Source organism: Clarias gariepinus, chromosome 9 (assembly GCF_024256425.1).
Source record: "Clarias gariepinus isolate MV-2021 ecotype Netherlands chromosome 9, CGAR_prim_01v2, whole genome shotgun sequence".
Taxonomy (NCBI): Eukaryota; Metazoa; Chordata; class Actinopteri; order Siluriformes; family Clariidae; genus Clarias; species Clarias gariepinus.
In genome coordinates, this window is record NC_071108.1 from 15,707,050 (window position 1) to 15,727,223 (window position 20,174).

The 20,174-nt window shown below is 35.5% G+C and overlaps 1 protein-coding gene across 2 annotated transcripts in view; it reads right to left on the minus strand.

Moving 5' to 3' along the window:
- cpne5a (copine Va) overlaps positions 1 to 20,174 on the minus strand; it is a 96,235-nt gene that overhangs the window by 39,996 nt on the left and 36,065 nt on the right. For both annotated transcript variants that reach the window (XM_053503915.1, XM_053503914.1), the window contains exons 4-7: positions 15,897 to 16,000; positions 12,908 to 12,947; positions 11,997 to 12,011; positions 11,759 to 11,835 (exon numbers count right to left, since the gene is read on the minus strand). In XM_053503915.1, coding sequence (XP_053359890.1) covers positions 11,759 to 11,835; positions 11,997 to 12,011; positions 12,908 to 12,947; positions 15,897 to 16,000 — 236 coding nt within the window. The remainder of the gene's footprint in view (positions 1 to 11,758; positions 11,836 to 11,996; positions 12,012 to 12,907; positions 12,948 to 15,896; positions 16,001 to 20,174) is intronic.

Genomic DNA, 20,174 nt, shown 5'->3' on the forward strand with positions numbered 1-20,174 from the left:
CCCCATCTAATTTCCTGTTACAACCCCCACCAGTGAATTGGGTTGTTTATTATTGATGTGGCTTTTACTGCTCTCTGCTCCCAATGCTTTCCAGCACAGCCAAACTCAATCAATCACATTCACAACTCTCCGTGTCCCATTTCCAAGTGATTTGCATGTGATCAAACATGAGAAACCCCATTGGTTTTGCAAGTGTTATATAAAATGAGGAAATCAATCTTTAAGAAAGTGTTTGTTTTTATGTTCATATACTGTAGTAGGGCACACAGGCAAACTGAACTAGTTAATTTGTATAGTTTCACACTGCAAATTAAGGGCCACAGGTTCTTGTCTGACTGACAGCTAAAGTGCCGTCTACGTGGAGAGGAAGAAAGCTCTATGAAGAAACTTAAAAACAGTAAGTCAGGAAGAACAAAACATGAAAACAATCAAGCACTGGAATAGTAATTGTATGTCGTAACTAAATTAGTGACATGTGCATGGAAGATCATGTCCTTCCATATATCTTGCTGAGTTTCATGAACAGAACATATTGCACAATCCACTGTATAATACAAAGGAATAGACTTTGGCTGAGGGTGTTATTCTTTAAAATGTCAAGATATGTAGCATTATTGATTGAGAATACTGTAAATGTCAGTTTAAGTGCACTTTATCTGTATCATGACAGAGCTTACGTCAACACGAAAATGACAGCTGAAACAAGAGAAACGAAATAGTCTGTGCAACTTCTGCTCCTAAAACCAGATTATTTTTAAGTAAATACATCATGCCATTGTATGTTCAGCTGCACAAAAGCAGCGCTGATCAAACAAGGTTTTAAGAAAGCATGCTATCCAAGACAGAGTCATTAAGCACACGGTAGAATATTTTTACATACTGAACACACATGAAAGTGAGCAATGATGTGATTCAGTATAATGCCTGTTATTCACCACCACAATTTACAGAACTGTTTTATTTCTGTGCCAGCCATGCTTTAGCATCTAATTTTGTATGGGGAGAGCTGATTGGAGATGAGGATGTGATTTATGAGGGCACTTCTCAGCATAATAAGTTGCACAGTGTTTGTGAGGCAGATCTTGCATTCTATATCAGCAACCATTTAAATTCTGGCAGAGTTTTGGCCAGATCCAGGGACTTTAATTTGATTTCTGCTCAGGCATGTCCTACAATAGGACACAAAACATTAACTCCCAAGCATGGTCAAGCAGTTCTTTGTAGCTGTGTATTGACATATCCCACAACATACAGATAGTGTCCTCCTCTGTGACTTTGGGAAAACAACATAATATAATTTCATTGTAAACAGCACTGTTATACGAATCTTCAAGCAGTAAGCCATCTTGGGAGTATTGCATACACACTCATTAGGATGAAAAATAGTTCTGATATTTAAACTAGAGTGCAATCAGTCAAGAGGCAGGTGGAGGAAATCTGGTATGTGGACATACAGCTCAGAGTGTGCTATAAGAAGCTCAAAGCAAACACCACTATTGAGGTCATCAATATGGCAACTGTCCAGCATATCTTACTATTAAAATACCAATGGGAAATGAAGGGAAAAAGAAAAACGTATTTTTTAGGCAGACAATGGCTCTACCAGAATGATCTAAATTAAACGTAAATGTTTCACTGAGATAAGCTGTGTAATCACAGATCACTGGTCCATCAAAAACTTTAACGAAGAGGACACTTGACTCATCATGTGAAACTAAGACAAATTTATGGGTTTAGTGAAAGTCATTGGATGACAGCTCTTATAAACACAACACATGGCTAATCACTGTGACAGCATTAAGAAAAGTCTATTAGCAGACTTAGGATTAGAATCATAATAATGTTGATTTTTAACACAGCCATTCACAATCCTTGTGTATCATAGGATTTAAATTGACCTGATCAGCTGTGATTTCAGTGCTTGCATAACTCGAGTAAATAGTCATATTTTGTGCACTGCAGTGTCTGTTTTGTATAATACACATTTGGGTTTGAAATATTGAGTGTTGTTTGTGTATCTTTCATGTACTTGGGTTTTGTTAACACCAGGAGATGAGATAAAAGTCCAGTGTTTGTGTAATCTCGGTTATTTAATTATTATAAGCGTTACAAACATGGGACTCATGGTGCTACGTCTTAACTAAGTCTTGCACAAAATAATAAAATAAAATAAAAACACAAAAAAGTAAACTCGCTTTGCAAACAAGTTTTGGGAACAGAAAATACACTTAAGCGAATTTATGCGTGGCTGACTTGATTGCTCATATGCCAATACTGCTTCGCGTGGGACAGCAAAATCCAGCCAAAATTTTATTAAAGCCAAAATAATGATTAAAAATTATGTTTTATTTGAACTAATTAGATAGCACATTATTAACTTAACTTATTATTTAAATAACTAATAAAAAAATTTAATTTCAAAATTTTATGCTACACAATACCAGAACAGTCTTTTGTTTTTCAACTTGTTCCAAACAACATATTAAATCATCTTTATTTTCAACTACCTTTCAACAGCATAATTTGTGATTATGGCTAGGAAGCAACTGATCTATAAACTGGGCAGTATAGATTGTGACAGCAAAAAGGAAAAGTTGATGGTCTATAGAACGTGTATCCATTTTTTACTAAACATGTACTGGCTACTGTAAACATTACAGTCATCCGACAGGATATTGGTTTGTTAACTGGTGTAGTAGATGTATAATCTGTGTCAGATACTGGACTGGTCAGATTTTTTTTGAATCAGTAAAGTTGGTCAGAGAAACTACATAAAATGAATTTGGTCATCTAAATTAAATTTGACTTAAACATTCCTTAAGGCATATTTGATATTAACTACATCCATATTTTATAGTAAGCAATGTGGTAGTTCTCTAAGTAAGGTGTAGTACATTAGTCACATTTGACAGCAACCTCTGATTAGCTGCTATATAAGCCTAATATTTTCAAGTAGAAATAGTAACCTCTGACAAGTAGGTAAATATGAAAGGGCTAGGACTTGCACATTGATAGATACCTCTGCACTAACAGAATAATGGTTTAATTAATATGTTATCCATAAAAATCTCTGACATAGAAACATCGCTTTATAATAAAAACTTAGTGTGAAGTTCACTCACTCATCGTCTATACCGCTTTATCCTGTACTGTACAGTATACAGGATCTTGGGGTCCCTGGAACGTGTCCCCAGAGACTTTTGTCACGAGGTGGGCCCTAAGTGTTCCTGGACAGGGTGCCAATCCATCACAGGGCACACACTCATTCACAAACAGCGTGCAATTTTTTAATCCCAATTAGCATAATCTGCATGTCTTTGGACAGGGGGAGGAAACCCACCAAGCACGGGAAAAAAATGCAAACTCCATGCAAACAGAGACGAGCAAGAGTGCCAAGGCAACAGTGCTAACCACTAAGCCACTGTACCATCCTCGTATGAAGTTGTAGATTAATTGTAATTTATTTTAACATAAAGATATTATGCCACAAGCACTATCTACAAAATTATTCATTGGATTCAGTCACTTTAAGGAAATCTAGCAAATTATAGTCTGATAATTAAGTTAACAATTATTGAAAATTGAAGTCAGATGTTAAATAAAATGTATCAGAGTTAGATATTTAAGTTTTAAAATCAACATGTATTCAAGCTGTTTCCATCATTACACTAAGATAAGATAATTTCCTGTAAGTACTGCACAGTCTTGAGAAAAAAGACTAAAGTTTACCTTTAACACTGCATGTGTGAAAATGTGTGCAATGTGTGTTTCTTAGTGAATCCTTAGTCTAAAGATGAACTATTTAAAATGGAAATAAGTAGACCACATTCAACCTAAAAAAATAAAAAAAAACACTAATGCAAGTGTTATGACTCCGACAAGAAGCATTGACACCACAGTGTTTGTCATTAACCCCACGATCTTAATGAGTGCTCATCTAACATATTCTAAACTACTTTGCTGTTAAATGAGCCTTAAAACATCCTGCTTTTATTGCAGGAAAATATACTTATTAGATTTCAATTTAAATTCTGAGCTTCTTTGGCCTAAATTGAGCCCAATGGTACACAATTTCAAACAAGGGACTAGATTTAATTAATTTAGTAATGTGTGCATGTTTGTGAGGCTACTTTTTAATAATAAAAAATATATTTTAGTGAAGTCCTGCATGGCAATGAAAGCAAATTCTCAGGCCCCTTTTGTTGGCACTGCTGCTTGACTATAATGGTGCTAACCATGTGCAGTGAGTGATAGAATTCATATCTGTAATTCTGTTATATATCCACTCAGCCATTAGCTTCTCCAGTGACTCTAAAGCTCCACAAGGGTTAGTTAAAACCAACTGCACTACCACATCAAAGATCTATTAGCCTGAATAAAACTGCACCACCAAGTCCACTTACATTTACAATGAGGCTTGACCCAATATAAAGGTTACCCCCAGACCACTTGCAAGCTAAGCAAATTGGCTAATGCTGAGGTGGCGTAAAAGGTAACACACTTGTATCAGCATTTTTAAGTTAGAACATTTTAAGTCGAGTAAAGTCTTTGTTTGCTTGCTTTTAATTTGCAAAAACAAAAAAATCACATAAATTATTTAATATATCAAAAATAAATATTGTTTTAGGAAGGAAGAGAGCTTAAATAGATTTTAAATGTACATTTGTGGAAGACCTCTCTAAAATTCCCCGAAGCACTGAATCACTTCATACATTTGCATAGCAGGGGACCATGATGTAAAAAAAAAAAAAAAAAACTGTCCATTGTGCATTAATTAAATGACATACTGTATATCTTTCTTTATTTCTGATGATCTATTGTTGTGCAGCTGGTATTCTCTCTTCAACTGGTATAACAGTTTCAGCATGGTAAAACAGTGCTTACAAACATACATGCATTGTTGTTAGTGTGTTTAATTTTTAATAAGATGGTGCTCATATGGCACAATTAGGATGACCTTGTGTCAAGTGTCAGGAAGTTGACTGTGGTTCAATCAATAACCAGGAAGCAAGCCACTTTAGGATTGATTTTGGAAGTTGCTCAAATACACTACACATTCACCACATTAAGGGGTTATCTTAAGCCTGTACAACCTGAAGAAGACTAATAATTATAACAATTTAGCAGCAGCAACACAAATTTCTGCCATGTTTCCTCTAGAGTGGCATTTCATAAGGACAGCTATAGGGTTGATTTCTTTACTCATTGGACCAGTATACTGTAAGAAGGGAAGCACCCTACATACAGTATTTCTTCCACGGCCTAATCCGATAAAAGGATTAAATTTTAGGCGTACAGTCCACAAAGTGTCACAGGGCATGTATTGTCTGTAACAAGTAATGATCTGCATGTTCATCATCATAAATGCTGCAAGATTGGTGAGTTACTTAACCAAATGAGGTGATATTTCCTTGGGCAGAATACCTGGCTCACTTAAGCTCACTCCATAATCATCAGCTCTCCAGTACACACAAGGTGGTCTTAGTGCCAAGGCATGCAGTATTCCACCTGTTTTTGCTGCTGTGACTGCTACCCGAAGGCATTTGCTAGAAAGACACATTTTAATTTTGGCATCCAGCATGGACTCATAAGAAGCAGCCTTAAATGACTCTAGCACAAGTGGGAGATTCTGCAAGGCTCTTAGGAAAGTGGCAGATGATAGCACCTAATTTCCAGCAAGACACCTTCAGTGGTGCTGTAATGTATTACAATGGCATTCACATACCTTAAGTATAGACAGGAACTTTCCACTGACTAGCAGTCCCTGCATGAAAGCTAGTATGTTATTGGAACCAGGTAGCACACTGGATACAATAAATGGTGTGCACACCACTTAAGAGGATAATAGGTGCACTGTGTGCTAGGTTTATTATTATTTTTTTTTTTTAATTATGAGCATTTTCTATGCTGTTAGGTCACAGGGTTCTTGTCTTTCCTTAAAAATGGCAGGAAACAAAAGAAGAACCCAGTCAACTAACTGATGAGTGCTCTTAAATCAATGTTAAAAGCAGATATGAAAAATTCAATTCTGCACGAAAAAAGGAGATAATAGGTCAGGAATATGGGCTTCCTGTAGTTCAGAATACTGTCATAGTGTTATGCAGATGCAGTTCGATGAGGTGCGCACTAGGTTCGACACATACAAGGAAAGATTTCTGCGTCACAGTGGTACTTATGCAAAAACTTTTAATTATATTTTATATATATATATATATATATATATATATATATATGTGTGTGTGTGTGTGTGTGTGTTATTTTGTGATCTTGTTCTGCATGTGTATTGTTGTGCATGTGTATGCCACTGGACAAGAAAGTATCCATGCAATGTTCCTTGGCTGTGCTAAGAGTTGAGTGTCCTTGAGTTGTATCACTGTAAAAATAAAAATAAAAAAACATTAACTGTTCTTATAGGGTTTAAACTTTTAGCTTTCTTTTATTGTTTTTATTTTTTTTTTAAATCTAAAAACTTTTTTTCCCCACAAAAAACTTTAAATAGCTCTAAGTCAGAAACTTCTACTACTAAGGGAATATCTGCTGTGTCTGCAAAGACAAAATGCTTTGACTCTCCCACTCCTGTCATTGCTATGTGACATTAATAGCTGCCTGGAGCTAAAGCATATCTCTCCTTTTTAATATAAAACTTTTGTCTGAGAGACAATGACTTGATTTTAGATGTGCATTAATCCTTTCACTAGACAGGGTGAGCTACAAAAACTGCAGCATGTAGGTTCTCAGTAATGCAGTTAAAAAAAAAACGATATAACAGAGAGGTAATGTAAGACACATGGTATTGTCAAAGGTACGACTGAACCTATGGTTTAAATGTACATATTCTAGGACTAGCCCCCAGTAAATCCACATTTGGATGTGTAGTTATTTAAAAAAAATAAAAATTATATATATAAGGGAAATTTAGCTGTAATAGACAGCAACAACAACGCTATCTTGCTTTATTATTCCCATAACAACTAAGTATACAATAGAGTTGTCCAGCAGTTTTATCAACTGTTTGCAGAAACAAAGGGCGAAACTATACATTGTTTCTTGTTTAATGACAAGAAACACACCAGACACCAGTAAAGCATGAGTGTGTGTGTGTGTGTGTGTGTGTGTGTGTGTGTGTGTGTGTGTGATAAGTTGGTAAGCTGACAGACACAGTATACTCAAGGAAAGCAGGTCATTCAGTGTGCTGAGACTGAGAGAAGGCTTGTGTTGATAAAGTTAACAGATGTGCACAAGCCTCCAGATGCTCTTTCGTTTCCTCAGTTTCCTCAATCATTACTTTAAGGTACTGAACCACACAAGCAAACAGTAACCACAAAAAGAGGATGCCTCTTTACCTCGTTCATAAACAAACAGAAATAAGATGGCTGAGTACAAGGAGCGTGAATCTTTACAGTGTTGTTGCACTAAGGCTGAAATCTCCCGCAAAGCTCTTTCCCACCGGCACACAATCGCAGTCCAGCAGATGAAGGGATTTCACACATCCCTAGCCAGAGTGGGCCAGAATTGACTTTTGTATTGGATCAGTAGAGATGCCTACACACACACACACACACACACACACACAGGCATGCACACCCCACCCCATGCCTTCACAGGCTATGACAAAACATTTAAAATGTGATTTTTATTTTTCTCAGCTGCTGCTGTGGTTCCACCATAATCATGAACTATGATCAATCAGTTAGCAGTTGCATAATAAGCACTTAGCTAATAAGCACTAAGTAATGTTAGCACTTAGCTACCTGACTTGCGTCGCTTACTTTGCATTTTAAGACTTTAATTAACAGCAGCATCATGTTAAAATATTTATAAGATATATACTGTACAATATTTTATTTATCATTAACATCAGCTAATTTCGCTTGCTGGCTAGATTTTTTTGTTGCCATGCAGTTTCTGTCACAGTTCTTGCCATTCTAAGCCACTTGGCAAAGCAAAAAGTTATTTTACCTGACAATAACATTTTGAAGCTGCTGATGCCATACTGTATTTGTGAGATAAAACTGACTTCAGCAATTCCTATATCATTTATTATATTAGTTTTGAGAAAGTATTTTAAACACATAAAATATATAAACATAGTGTAGACACCATATCAACCTATATTAATAGTTATTTTAACCACTTAAAAATCATCTTTTTTAATGCAGGACTCTCAAACTGTCATTAAGGCTAAATGATCCTTTTGATGCTGTAGAGTTTTTCAGCAATCATTTATAATCAACATAGGAAATACATGATGTATATATAAATAAAGAAAATATAATGTTTGAGCTAGACATCTCTCTCTCTCTCTCTTTCTCTCTCTCTCTCTTTCTCTCTCTCTCTCTCTTGGTTCTATCATGAGTTATGCAAACTAAATCTGTAATAATCCACTAATTCATACATTTATATTATAGATCATTTTAAAATGTTAGTCATAATGTTGACCACTATGTCTTCATTTTCCTTTACTTAACTATGAGTACGGGTGCGGGGAGTATAACCAGTGGCTCAGATGAGTAATTGTAAAGTGGATGCCTCTTGTTATGCTTAGAGGCACTCACACTTATCTTACCCACGGACAGCGACTGCAGAGGGTTATGCTTTAAGGAAACATCTTCCCTTATGCCACAGTGAAATAAAAACAAGATTAAAGCCCCATAACAGCTGAAAAAAAAAAAAAAACTTTCAGCCTCAACTACTAATTAAGACCATTTAATGAATGTGTGTCCGAGCTCAAACTGATCAACACAATTAGAGGTAAGCAAGACTTTATAAAAACCAGGCAAAAAATCAACTTGAAGGTCGGAAACAGGGTAGAACCAGGTGATGCGTAAACAGACATAAAGGTGATCTCAAGAGCAACTAGATAGAAGCAAGGTCATATACAAAAATGGCAAACTGAATAAACAGGCTTGGTAAAGAACTGGAAAAGTGTATGCTTCCCCTTAGTTATGTGTGTAAAGAGTCCTTATATACTGTGAAAATGTGTTTTTTGCTTGAGCCAAAGTTTGATAATTCGGTAGATGCGTAAACTTGAGTGAGTCAGCTGCACTCTAACAGCAATGTTAGTAGGCTGTGCTGCATTGTGGAAATTGTCTAGAGACATTTGCACTAGGGGCAATTTTTTTTAAACGGACATCAGTACACAGTCCAACTACTGCATGACATGTTATTTATATAAAGTACCAGAAGACAATGCTGATAAGCTTGCCATAAGATCAAATAACACAGCAATTCAAAGAATTTGCTGATCGCTTTGTACTATACAGGCTGATGCAGGGGATTTGTCTTGTACACAAATACCCACAACTGAAGCACACTCATTTTTATAAATTCTGTTAAAACTCAAATAACAGTTTATTTATATTGTACTGTTAAGCTTTCATTTTTATATAAATACTAGCTTATATACAAAACACATGCACACACAATAAAAAAAAAATTGCCAAAAGATTCATCTGTTCTTGCAACGGGCTTGTAAAACATATACAGTTAAACCTTGGATTGTAAGCATAATTCATTCATGCCTGTCTGTATATCAAAACACTCGCATATCAAAACGAATTTTCCCATAAGAAATAATGTGAACTCGAAGATCCGTTTCGCAACCCAAAAATATTCATATAAAAATAATTAATACAAAATATAAAGTACAACTAAAACAAATTAACCTGCACTTTACCTTTAAAAAGAATCACGACAGAGCAGTGTTTCCATTAGTGTGTATGTTTGTGCTTGCATGCACACACACACACATGCGCGTGTGAAGAATAAGTAAGATGAAAGGAGGGGGAGGGGGCTACTGCGCACGGATGTTGACTATAAGAGTGATGCACGTACACTGAGACTGAGCATGGAAGATGCTTACCCATAATCCATCAGAAAGCGAGGGAGTTTTGATCACGTGATGCTCGGCAGACAAAACACATGCTTAATTTATCTTAATTTTAGTCTTTAGATCTTAATTTATCTTAACTATCTTAATTTTAGACCAAAGAAGCCATCGTTTATTTATTAAGATAAAATTTATTTTAAAATGTTGCTTGTCATGCAAAACACACACAGACTGAGTTACTTGCACTCAAAGAGTCCACTATATTATATAACTTATTAAGAAGTAAATGCCTACTTTGCATCTGTAGTTTTGCAATAAATTAATTTGTGAGCAGTCAGGTCATGTGACATTATGTGGCTTCTTTATGTGACTTTTTATAATTGTTTTATTTTATTGCATTATATTTTTTATTTAAACTACTATATGTTTGTATATATATATTATATATATATAATTATTCATTTCTACAAGGAAAGCAAGACTATCCTCCTGTCCGCTTCCTCCCCACAAACTATGTGAACTTTGTGACCCTGTGATAAAAACAATATAACACTTGTGTGTTTGTGGTGTTGTTAATCCTTAATAATTTTTGACCATTTTATTTATTTTGTAAAAGCAGGCTTATATGAATGTAAAAGTCAGGTAAATGTAAGTAGTTCCTTTATGGGGAAAAAAAAAGTGTGGTAAAGGAGTAACAGGGCCACAAGGGTGCAGGTGGTATTTTGGTATAGGAAAAATATAATATTGGAAACAGGTTATTGTACAGTAAATGAGTTCATCGAAAAATATCTTATATTTGAAACTTTATTTAATTTTCTGGATTTTTATTTCGGCTAGTCTGTGCTATTATTATTGTGTGCTGTTCTGTTTACATCAAGTGTAAGATTTATGAAACACAGCCGATTTCAGTATAGCGTGGAGTAGATGGATCAATACCTTTTTGATCATAGTGCTCTACACTTACAGTAGCTTACATTCCTAGAATCATTCTAAGTCTTAGTATTTTAATTTATTTACATATGTCACTTGACTGAAATAAAGAAACCCTTAATATTCATCATTTTTCTGTTCACTGAGTGAAAACGCAAGTCAAAAAGACTTATTATTATTTCTCTATACCAGGGGTCTCCGATCTAGGCAGGAGTCACACCAGTTTCCACTTGTTTAATCAATTCATCTTGGGCTCCAATCAACTATCAAGAGTGCCTTCTATTTGACTGGGATAAAAGTCTACAGTAATGCAGGCCTTATTGAAGAGCCCTTCTCTAGATAACAAAAATTTCTAATTTGAAACACCACTTTATATTTTTAAGCTAATTACAGTCATATTTAATGTTGTGGACATGCACAAGAGAAGTTCCTTGTATCACTTCTGTTATAGCAGCTATAATCAGGTGTTCCCTTTCCTAATAGCTAATTTTTTTTTCTCCCTTGAAGTTAAGACAAACATAAATCATCTTATATTTTGTAATGTCACTGAGAATCCTTAAAGAACAAATTCATTAGTTTAAAAGACTCTCATGTGTGTGGGGGGAGGGATATTGTACTGAGTTTTATGAATTAAAATATTACATCACATGACTGGTTGCCCCAGATCTATGTTTATGTTTAAAAAAAGCACAAGTATTGAAATATTTACGTGTACAGTATAAGACTTGCTTTCTGTGTTGTCCTTTCATGCTACATTTAAGGTGTTACTTTGCCTCTCTAGTTTCTTCCTTAAATTGTCTTTTTGTTTTTTATGTATGTTTTGTTTTTTCACTTGTAATAAATGAAATCTGCAAAAGCATCCATCTACAATTTTGCAGCAAAAAACACATGCCCATCTATTATACAAAGCTACATTTCAGTACATAATGTAACCTACAGTATGTAGCTTCTGTCATTGTACAGCAAGCAAGCATGTTCTACAGTGCATTAGCTGCTTACCCCAGAGGCTTTTCTAATCGACTGGCTGGCGATCCCACTATCTCACCCAGAGTGCAGAAGGTCTGACCCAGGAAGTCCTGCAGAGGGTTAGCATGAGAAAAAGGGAAAAAAAAAGAAGGACCGGAGGCAAATCCGGAACACAGGAAATGGAGTGAAGAGAAAGCACACTGAGTCAGAGCAGCGTTTTACCAAGAAATGTGTTGTACAGCTAATAAAGTCAAGGAAGGCATCCACGTACGTTGAATTCGGAGGGCTTCCAGGGAACAGGCAGGCACCGTCATTAGCAATAACAAAAGAGTACATCATGTAACAGAAAGGATTTAAAAAAAAAAAAAAAAGAAAGAAAGAAAAAACAAGGCTGAAATAGTCTGATATAAGAGGTGGTGGAGAGAAAAAAGAGAGTGAGAGCAGGAGAGAGAAAGACTAAATAGAAGGAGGAGTGGGGGTGAACCACCGCCCTCAATAATCCATTTACACGCATTAATGTGAATACCAACTCATAAATCATAATCTGAAATAAAAATGTAAATGAACATGTTTTGGTGATATGCAAACCAGTGGCAAAGGGTAAAAAAAATCTATTACTAATATCCAGGAGTAAAAAATTAAAAACTATCAAAGCTTCCATTTCTGAAATATTGTTTCCAGTTTAAATAAGTTTTGAAAATTCTTAAGTGCCATACTCATAATACAAATGAAAAATAAAAATATTATATGAAACCTAGCTCTGAAAGCTTTGATAAAGTCATCGAAATATGAAAGATTTCATTTCTTATGGAAATGAACTTGCACATTATGTGTGCATCATGGGCACACATAAAATATGCTAACCACACATTTAAAATGAATTGCTATCAGTAGGGAATAACTGGTTAATAGCAATGAGCAGATGTTGCTTCATTAGTTACTAGACACTGATCCAAAATAACATTAATCCTTGTACACACAGCAGTGTTATTATGAATTAAAAGCATGTTACACCATGTGAATGAGTAAGTCTTATTTGCATAAAACCAAAGTTAAAATGGTAAAGAGCATGCACGATAAAATAAATGTGGTCAGTATTTCTACACAAAGGAGATTAAATGCATTCTTGTTCCTTGGTAGCCAACAAGCAGACACACATGCAGTAGTATCTTACAAACTTACATGCTTGGCCAGGTCAGGACTTTTGGAATCAATGTCATATCTGAAACCAGTAAATTGAAAACATTGCTTTTAAAAACTGATTAATAACATCCTATAACATTTGATTGAGTGATTTACAGTATATGCGGATATAAAACCATTAGTGGCCTTCTACACTATGTACAAAAAGTTGTTATATTTATATAGTTCTGACCCTCAAAGACCTGTTATTTTGCTTTTAAATAGTCCAGCTACACTCTGCTCATGATTCATTATTAGAATTAGTAGCACCATTAAGAATGGTAAAGATCAGCCCAGAACTACACGGGAAGAGCTGGTCAATGCCGTGAAGAGAGCTGGGACCATCGTTTCCAAGGCTACCATCAGTAATACACTAAGACGTCATGGTTTAAAATTTTGCATCGCACAGAAGGTTCCCCTGCTTTAGTCAGCCCATGTCGAGGCCCGTCTGAAGTTTGCCAGTCATGGGAGAAAGTCCTGTGGTCAGATGAGATCAAAGTAGAACTTTTTGGTCTTAACTCCATTCGCCATGTTTGGAGGAAGACGAATGATGAGTCTCCTTCCAATAATAGCATACCTACAGTGAAGCATGGGGCTGGAAGCATCATGCTTTGGGGGTGTTTTTTTGCACAGGGGACAGGACAACTGCACTGTTTCAAGGAGAGGATGAACGGGGCCATGTATTGTGACATATTGGGTAAAAACCTCCTTCCCACAGTCAGAGCATTAAAGATGGGTTGTGGCTGGGTCTTCCAATATGACAATGACCCAAAGCACACAGCCAGGAAAACCTAGGAGTGGCTCCGTAAGCAGCATATGGACTATTTAAAAGCAAAATAACAGGTCTTTGAGGGTTAGAAATCTGACTGATAAGCAAGTGATCAAATACTTATTTGACCCAGTAATTAACAAATTAATTGTTAAAAAATCATACAATGTGATTTCCAGGTTTTTCTTTTTAGATTCTGTCTCTTACAGGATGATCAAATACTCTTTGACCTCACTGTATATATATATATATATATATGAAACTTTATGATTGGTTTGAATTATCAATAATGACCAAAAAACAATTTCTATTTGAATATGAACTCACACTCAGTGGCAATACACTAGAAAGCTGCCACTCCGTATAAATCCAGAAAATATGCAGAAAAACAAATCATTTAACATTTAAATTACAAATATCAAATAAATTACAGATTCTGGCTATAAGCTGTAATACTAATTTTCTCTATTATTTGTGACTCTCTAATGACAGGATATCAAGTCTATCATAAAGATGAGTCTACATGAAATTCCTCTGAGGCCCTAGACAGCTGCATCTGCTTATAATTAAAGCAGGACCCACAGAATCACAGTGTGGAGAAGTCTGATATCTACAGATCTATTCTAATGCCTCCAGCAGACGTCACATTCTTGTTATTAAGCCATTATATTCAGAAATGAGTTCCTGTGAGATGAGCATTAATAACTCACAATATTAAAAAGTTGAGTCAGATTCACTAGCCCAGGAGGTCACACAGTCCTGACCATATGTGCTTTGTTAAGAAAAAAATTGTCTCCCTAGAGCCCAGGTGTGATTTAGAGGCAAGTCTCTGAGGTTTGCAATTATATCTCACACCTCCGGTTAGTGCATGTGCTTTGCCTCTTCAATTGAGAAAAAGCTATAAGAGTCAAAGAAAGTGAAATGGAAAGATGCGTGAGATTGGAACTGAGAGTCACTGTCTTGTGCTAAACACATGTAAAAAGAATGAGGACAAAAATGATCTACTTTTATTTATCACTTGTTTGACTGAATTTGACTTGCACTTCTACACATGACTACACATGACTACACATGACTATACATAACTATACATGACAGTTTTTAAATGTCATTTATTTGATTTTATTTATTAAAGAAAAAGCTGTCCAAACCTACCTGGCCCTATTTGAAAAAGTACTGATTGCAGCCAGATATAAAAAAATTACATAAATAGAACCTGTCTGACAAAGTAAAGCATGCTATACAACATGCCAGGATCTGAAGAAATAGCTAAGAAACAAACAGCTGAGAAACAAAGTAATTGACATTTATCAGTTTGAGTAGGGTTACAAAGCCATTTCTAAAGTTTTGGGACATCAGTGAACCATGTTGAAAACCATTATCCACATATGGAGAAAACTTGGAACAGTGTTGAACCTTCCCAGAAGTGGGCAGCCTACCAAAATTACTCCAAAAGCACAAGGACAACTCATCCAGACATCAAGCTCAAGTGCACTTGGGTTATGCAGCAGGACAATGACCCACAACACACCACCTCTAAATGGCTCAACAAAAAAAAAAGGTTTTGGAGTGGCCTAATCTTAATTTAAATCCAATTTTGAGGTGCTGTGGCATGATCTTAAACAGGCCATTAATGCTCAAAAACACTCCAAAACAAGTTTAAACAATTCTGCAAAGAAAAGTAGGCCAAAAATTTCTCCACAGACATGCGAAAGACGTGTTGCAAGTTATCATAAATGCTTGATTGCTGCTGTTGCTGCCAATGTTCACACAGTTATCAGTTATTAGGTTTAGGGGCAATTACTTTATCAGATAGGCCAGGTATATATATATATATAAAGATAGATAGATTGATAGATTGATAGATAGATAGATAGATAGATAGATAGATAGATAGATAGATAATAAAATGGTCACATGAATAAGGGAATGAGGGATGAAGGAATGAAAGAAAAGAAAGGAAGAAAAGAAGCAAGAAGAGAAGAAGTTGTGCCAGGGGTAGCTCAGTGGTTAAGGCATTGGACTACGGTTCGGAAGGTCCCAGGTTCAAACCCCACAACCACCAAGTTGCCACTGTTGGGCCCTTGAGCGCGGCCCTTAACCCTCAACTGCTCAGATGTATAATAAGATAAAAATGTAAGTCGCTCTGGATAAGAGCGTCTGCCAAATGCCTAAATGTAAGTATATTTCTTTGTGTAAAGATAAAAAGGATTAGCTTACATGTCAAACCGCAGATTTTGCTTCTCCTCAAAAAAATAGTCCAGAATGTACTTCCTCACAAAGTCTGGATTGAGTGTGTTGTCAATCACTTCTGTCCTCCCGAACTATAAGAGAAAGAGAGAGAGAGAGAAAGACAGTGTAAGGATAAGGGATCATGACAATATTATAAAATCTCAACAGTAGAAGTACTAGTGAAATCTCTATTATGTTTCTTATATATATATATATATATATATATATATATATATAAATTTATAATAAAAGGTTTACATGGTGTCATCGGATATGAACTTAGCAAGACAATAAAGAAAAAAATCATAATAATTAATATGAATGTGTGGCTATGCACCCTTAGTACCTTCCTGGTCAGCATTGAAGTGGCTTAATGGCTTAAAGATCCCTTAATACACTTCTTTTATGCAAATTACTATAAGACCTAGAGGTCTCCAAGACGTGTTTGTTAATTTTCCAGCTAAAATAAAGTGCAGATTCTGCATTTTAGCATGCTTGATTTTCTTTCTTTTTCAATCCTTTCTAAAATGCATCTTTTCTGTAGTTGTAGTTTTGCAGTTTTATATAGACCGCCCTGGAATGTCCTATAGGTTGCAAGCCTTTTCCTATCAGGGCACAGCCACCAGAAACAGTTGAGGAACATCTCCTTTTTAACCCACTTATGTTTAAGACATTATAATACTGTACATGTCACCCACATTTTTGCAGTGTTTTTAACCCATATTCTGTTGAACAAAGCAATCAGTAATGTATATTTTTCAGTACCAACCGATTTATTGTGTGTACAGTACTGTGCAAAAGTCTTAGGCAACATATTATATGCTGTCCCAATGTATATGTTATATGTATATGTTTATCATGTCTGCATAATTATGTACAAAATCATTCAGTATTTCTATATATAACTTAAAAAAATATAAATAAATAACATTACAGGAGAATATATGCATGGCTGTAAATATATATATATATATATATACGGGAGCTTTCTCCATCAACTGCAAGATGCTATCCTATCAATATGGGCCAACATTTCTAAAAAATGCTTTCAGCCCCTTGTTGAATCAATGCCACGTAGAATTAAGGTAGTTCTGAAACCGAAAGGGGTTAAATAACAAGGGGGGTGTTGACAAAAGGGGGTGTTCCTAATTATCCTTTAGGTGAGTGTGTGTGTGTGTGTATATATATATATATATATATATATATACACACACATTATTATAATAATAATAATAATATTAATGTATATTATAATAAAATATAATAATATAATATAATAAAAATGTATGGCTCCCAAATGCAGCAAAAACAGTTGTAATGATAGTTTGAATCTTCTGAAAAAATAATATACTGTATAGTGATCTCGTTTGCTGTCATGCTATTCAAATACAGACAAAAATAGTGTCATTACAGTACATTATTCTCTAGTTGGCATGGTGCTAAGCACTCCCTATTAGCATATATGTATCAAGCCATAAAATTCTCTCTAAAGGTTCTGGATATTTTAGTTGGTGTGTGTTACCAGTCCTTGCTAATGAAATTCACACAGAATGAATGTCCTCTAATATTTGTATATTGTTTGCAGCCTTACTCCAGACAGCAAGTGACAAAACATATGCCCTTCTGGGAAACTTTTTGTCTGCTTTGCCACCTGCCCAAGCAAACAGCACAGCAGCCTACAAAACCATATTCAGGTTGTTTGTAATAACCACATTGTACAACACTCACTGTGTATAACCATCAGCAAACGTGAGGCATCATAGAACGACACATCCAAAACTAACCCTTCGGTCTCCGGGCTACAAAGGACTATCTGCCGTTATTAGAACACAGCAGCTTGTCATAGCCCAGAGCGCTAAACTCTGTGATCTCTGTCTCCCGGCGAACAGAGGTACAAAGAGTAGAGGATGTGCTGCTCTCCCCTCGGTAGCTACTTGCCAAAAGATGGCAGTTCATTCCCTCGTCTAATTGTGTTTACCATGAATAATTCAATTTAAAGAGGCAGCTCTTCAGATCTGCATAAATAAAATATTCCTCATAAGTGTTAGTCTACAGTGACAGTGTGAACTCCTAGTCAGAGGTTTTCTATTCCGTTGAAATGTAGGGTTGAAAATTAAGCACTGAAAATGCAAGGTCTGACAGGAACCTAATTATATGCTTCTTACATCGCAGATTATGATGCAGCTCTAGGCTATTCATCTAGATCTTCTGGAGAATTTCCACTCTGTAAACTATGCGCTAAGTCAATATGATTTGATATATGCAATAGTGTTTCTCAATCATTATTTATTCAGCCTATAATGAAGCACTCTTCAGCTACTTATAGAGCACCTGAATATCTTAATGTAGCTCAGTTTGATTGCATTTTATTGAGATTTTGTGCCATTGTTTGCAGCTAATTCTAAATTAATTTTTTTTGTTACATGTATTTAAATGATGTAAACATTACAGGGTGATGTTTAATATATCAATATCATTGTATGCATTAGAGGTGACAATGAAGAAATGGTTCTGTACAAGACGTGACATGAATAGAAGTTCTCAGGCACTGTCACTAGCACAGAACTCTGAAGTGTCTGTGCAGCCACGGCAGTCTGTTGTTTGACTAAGCTTGGGTAAGTGCGGCAGATCCATTAATAATAGGCGTTCATGTTCGAAAAACCCAAAAAGGAATAGATGGCGGGTCTAAGAGCAAGTCAACATAACCGGTGAAACCAGGATTCTGCTCAGGATTTGCCCACCCATGCCACTTGCATAAGCCTGCTGCCACTCATCATACCAGCAAACTATCAAACTGCTCATTTTAAATATGTATTCTTTCATGAAATGTACTTACCCACTGCTGCTATGGTCTTGTCATTTTGTTTCACATAGTCCCTTCTCTAATTTTTTTAAAGGTCCTTATTTCTTTCGCAAGTTAACATGGGTCTCAGAGCTCCACCAAAATATGTCTTTTAATGCTCCAGCTAAAATGACCCTTAGAAAAATGCATTTTTCTTATACCTGAAACCCCCTTTGTTTCACTCCATGTCTAAACACTCTGTTTCAGTGTCTGAACCTCCATCCCCACTCCTAAGAAAAGACCTGAGTAAAGATAAGTAGAACTGAGTAACAAGCCATGAGAAGGGGATCCTCTTATATAGGGTCAAAATAGAAAGAAAAATCTACATAGCTTGTTTAAGCGTGGGTAAATACTAAAATGGAAAAAGGACATAAAGCAGGAAATGTTTTGTATGCATACATTGGAGACAGCTAAATGAATAAAATTACTAAAAATTTAATTTTGCATTATGTAAATTTTATGTAGAAAACTATTTATATTATTTATTTATGTACTTATGTTCTATTTATGTACTGAAATAAAGCAATTTTTACATTTTACCAAAATAATAACTGAGGCAGATGATTCGCTGTGGCGACCCCTGAAAGGGAACAGCCGAAAGATAAAGAAGAAGAAGAAGAAAAATAACAGACACTGATAAATACTCATAAATAATGAATTTTAAAAATTCCAATGTTATATTCCTGCACATTTTCCTATGGATAAATTGCTACAATATTATACAGCTACAATATCTACTGCATTTTGTTACCACATCATAGGTAAATAAAGGGTAAATAAAAGTTAAATAATACTTTTTCAGTTTATGTCTATATTCCTATGCCAATAATTGTTTTAAGGAAATATACTGTATCACCAATTTATTTTTTAAGCAAAAAGACTAAGTATTTTCTTTGCTGTACAATAAAAAATTGGAGAACATTTATACAGGAATCTTGGATCAATTCAGTCAATTTCTTTTTTTAATAGAGCATTAAAAAAACTAAGATGGCTGTTGCAAAATTCATCCTGACTACTCTGCAGATGGGCAGCTCCATACACAACAAGCTGTGATGAGTTTGTGTTCCTTCAACTTTTTCCAGCGTTGATTAGGGTGCACACATTAGCCACAACATTTAAACCTGTACAAATCATTGAAGACCTGTATTGGTCTTCAGAAATGTTTAGGCAGGTGGTACATGTAAAAGTAACATCTGCTTAACTGTCAGGACACAAGGTTACCCAGCATAACATTGCTCAGAGCCTCACATGGCTCCAGCAATTTGTCTTCTCGAAATAAATCTTCGTTCCATCTGTTCCCTGGGAATGCAACACACCCACACATTCACATAAGGTAAAATAAAATAAAATGCCAAACAAACTATGGATCCATGGTGGCCTCACCCTGTACCCAAAGGACTCAAAGGCTTTGGTTGTGCCAGACA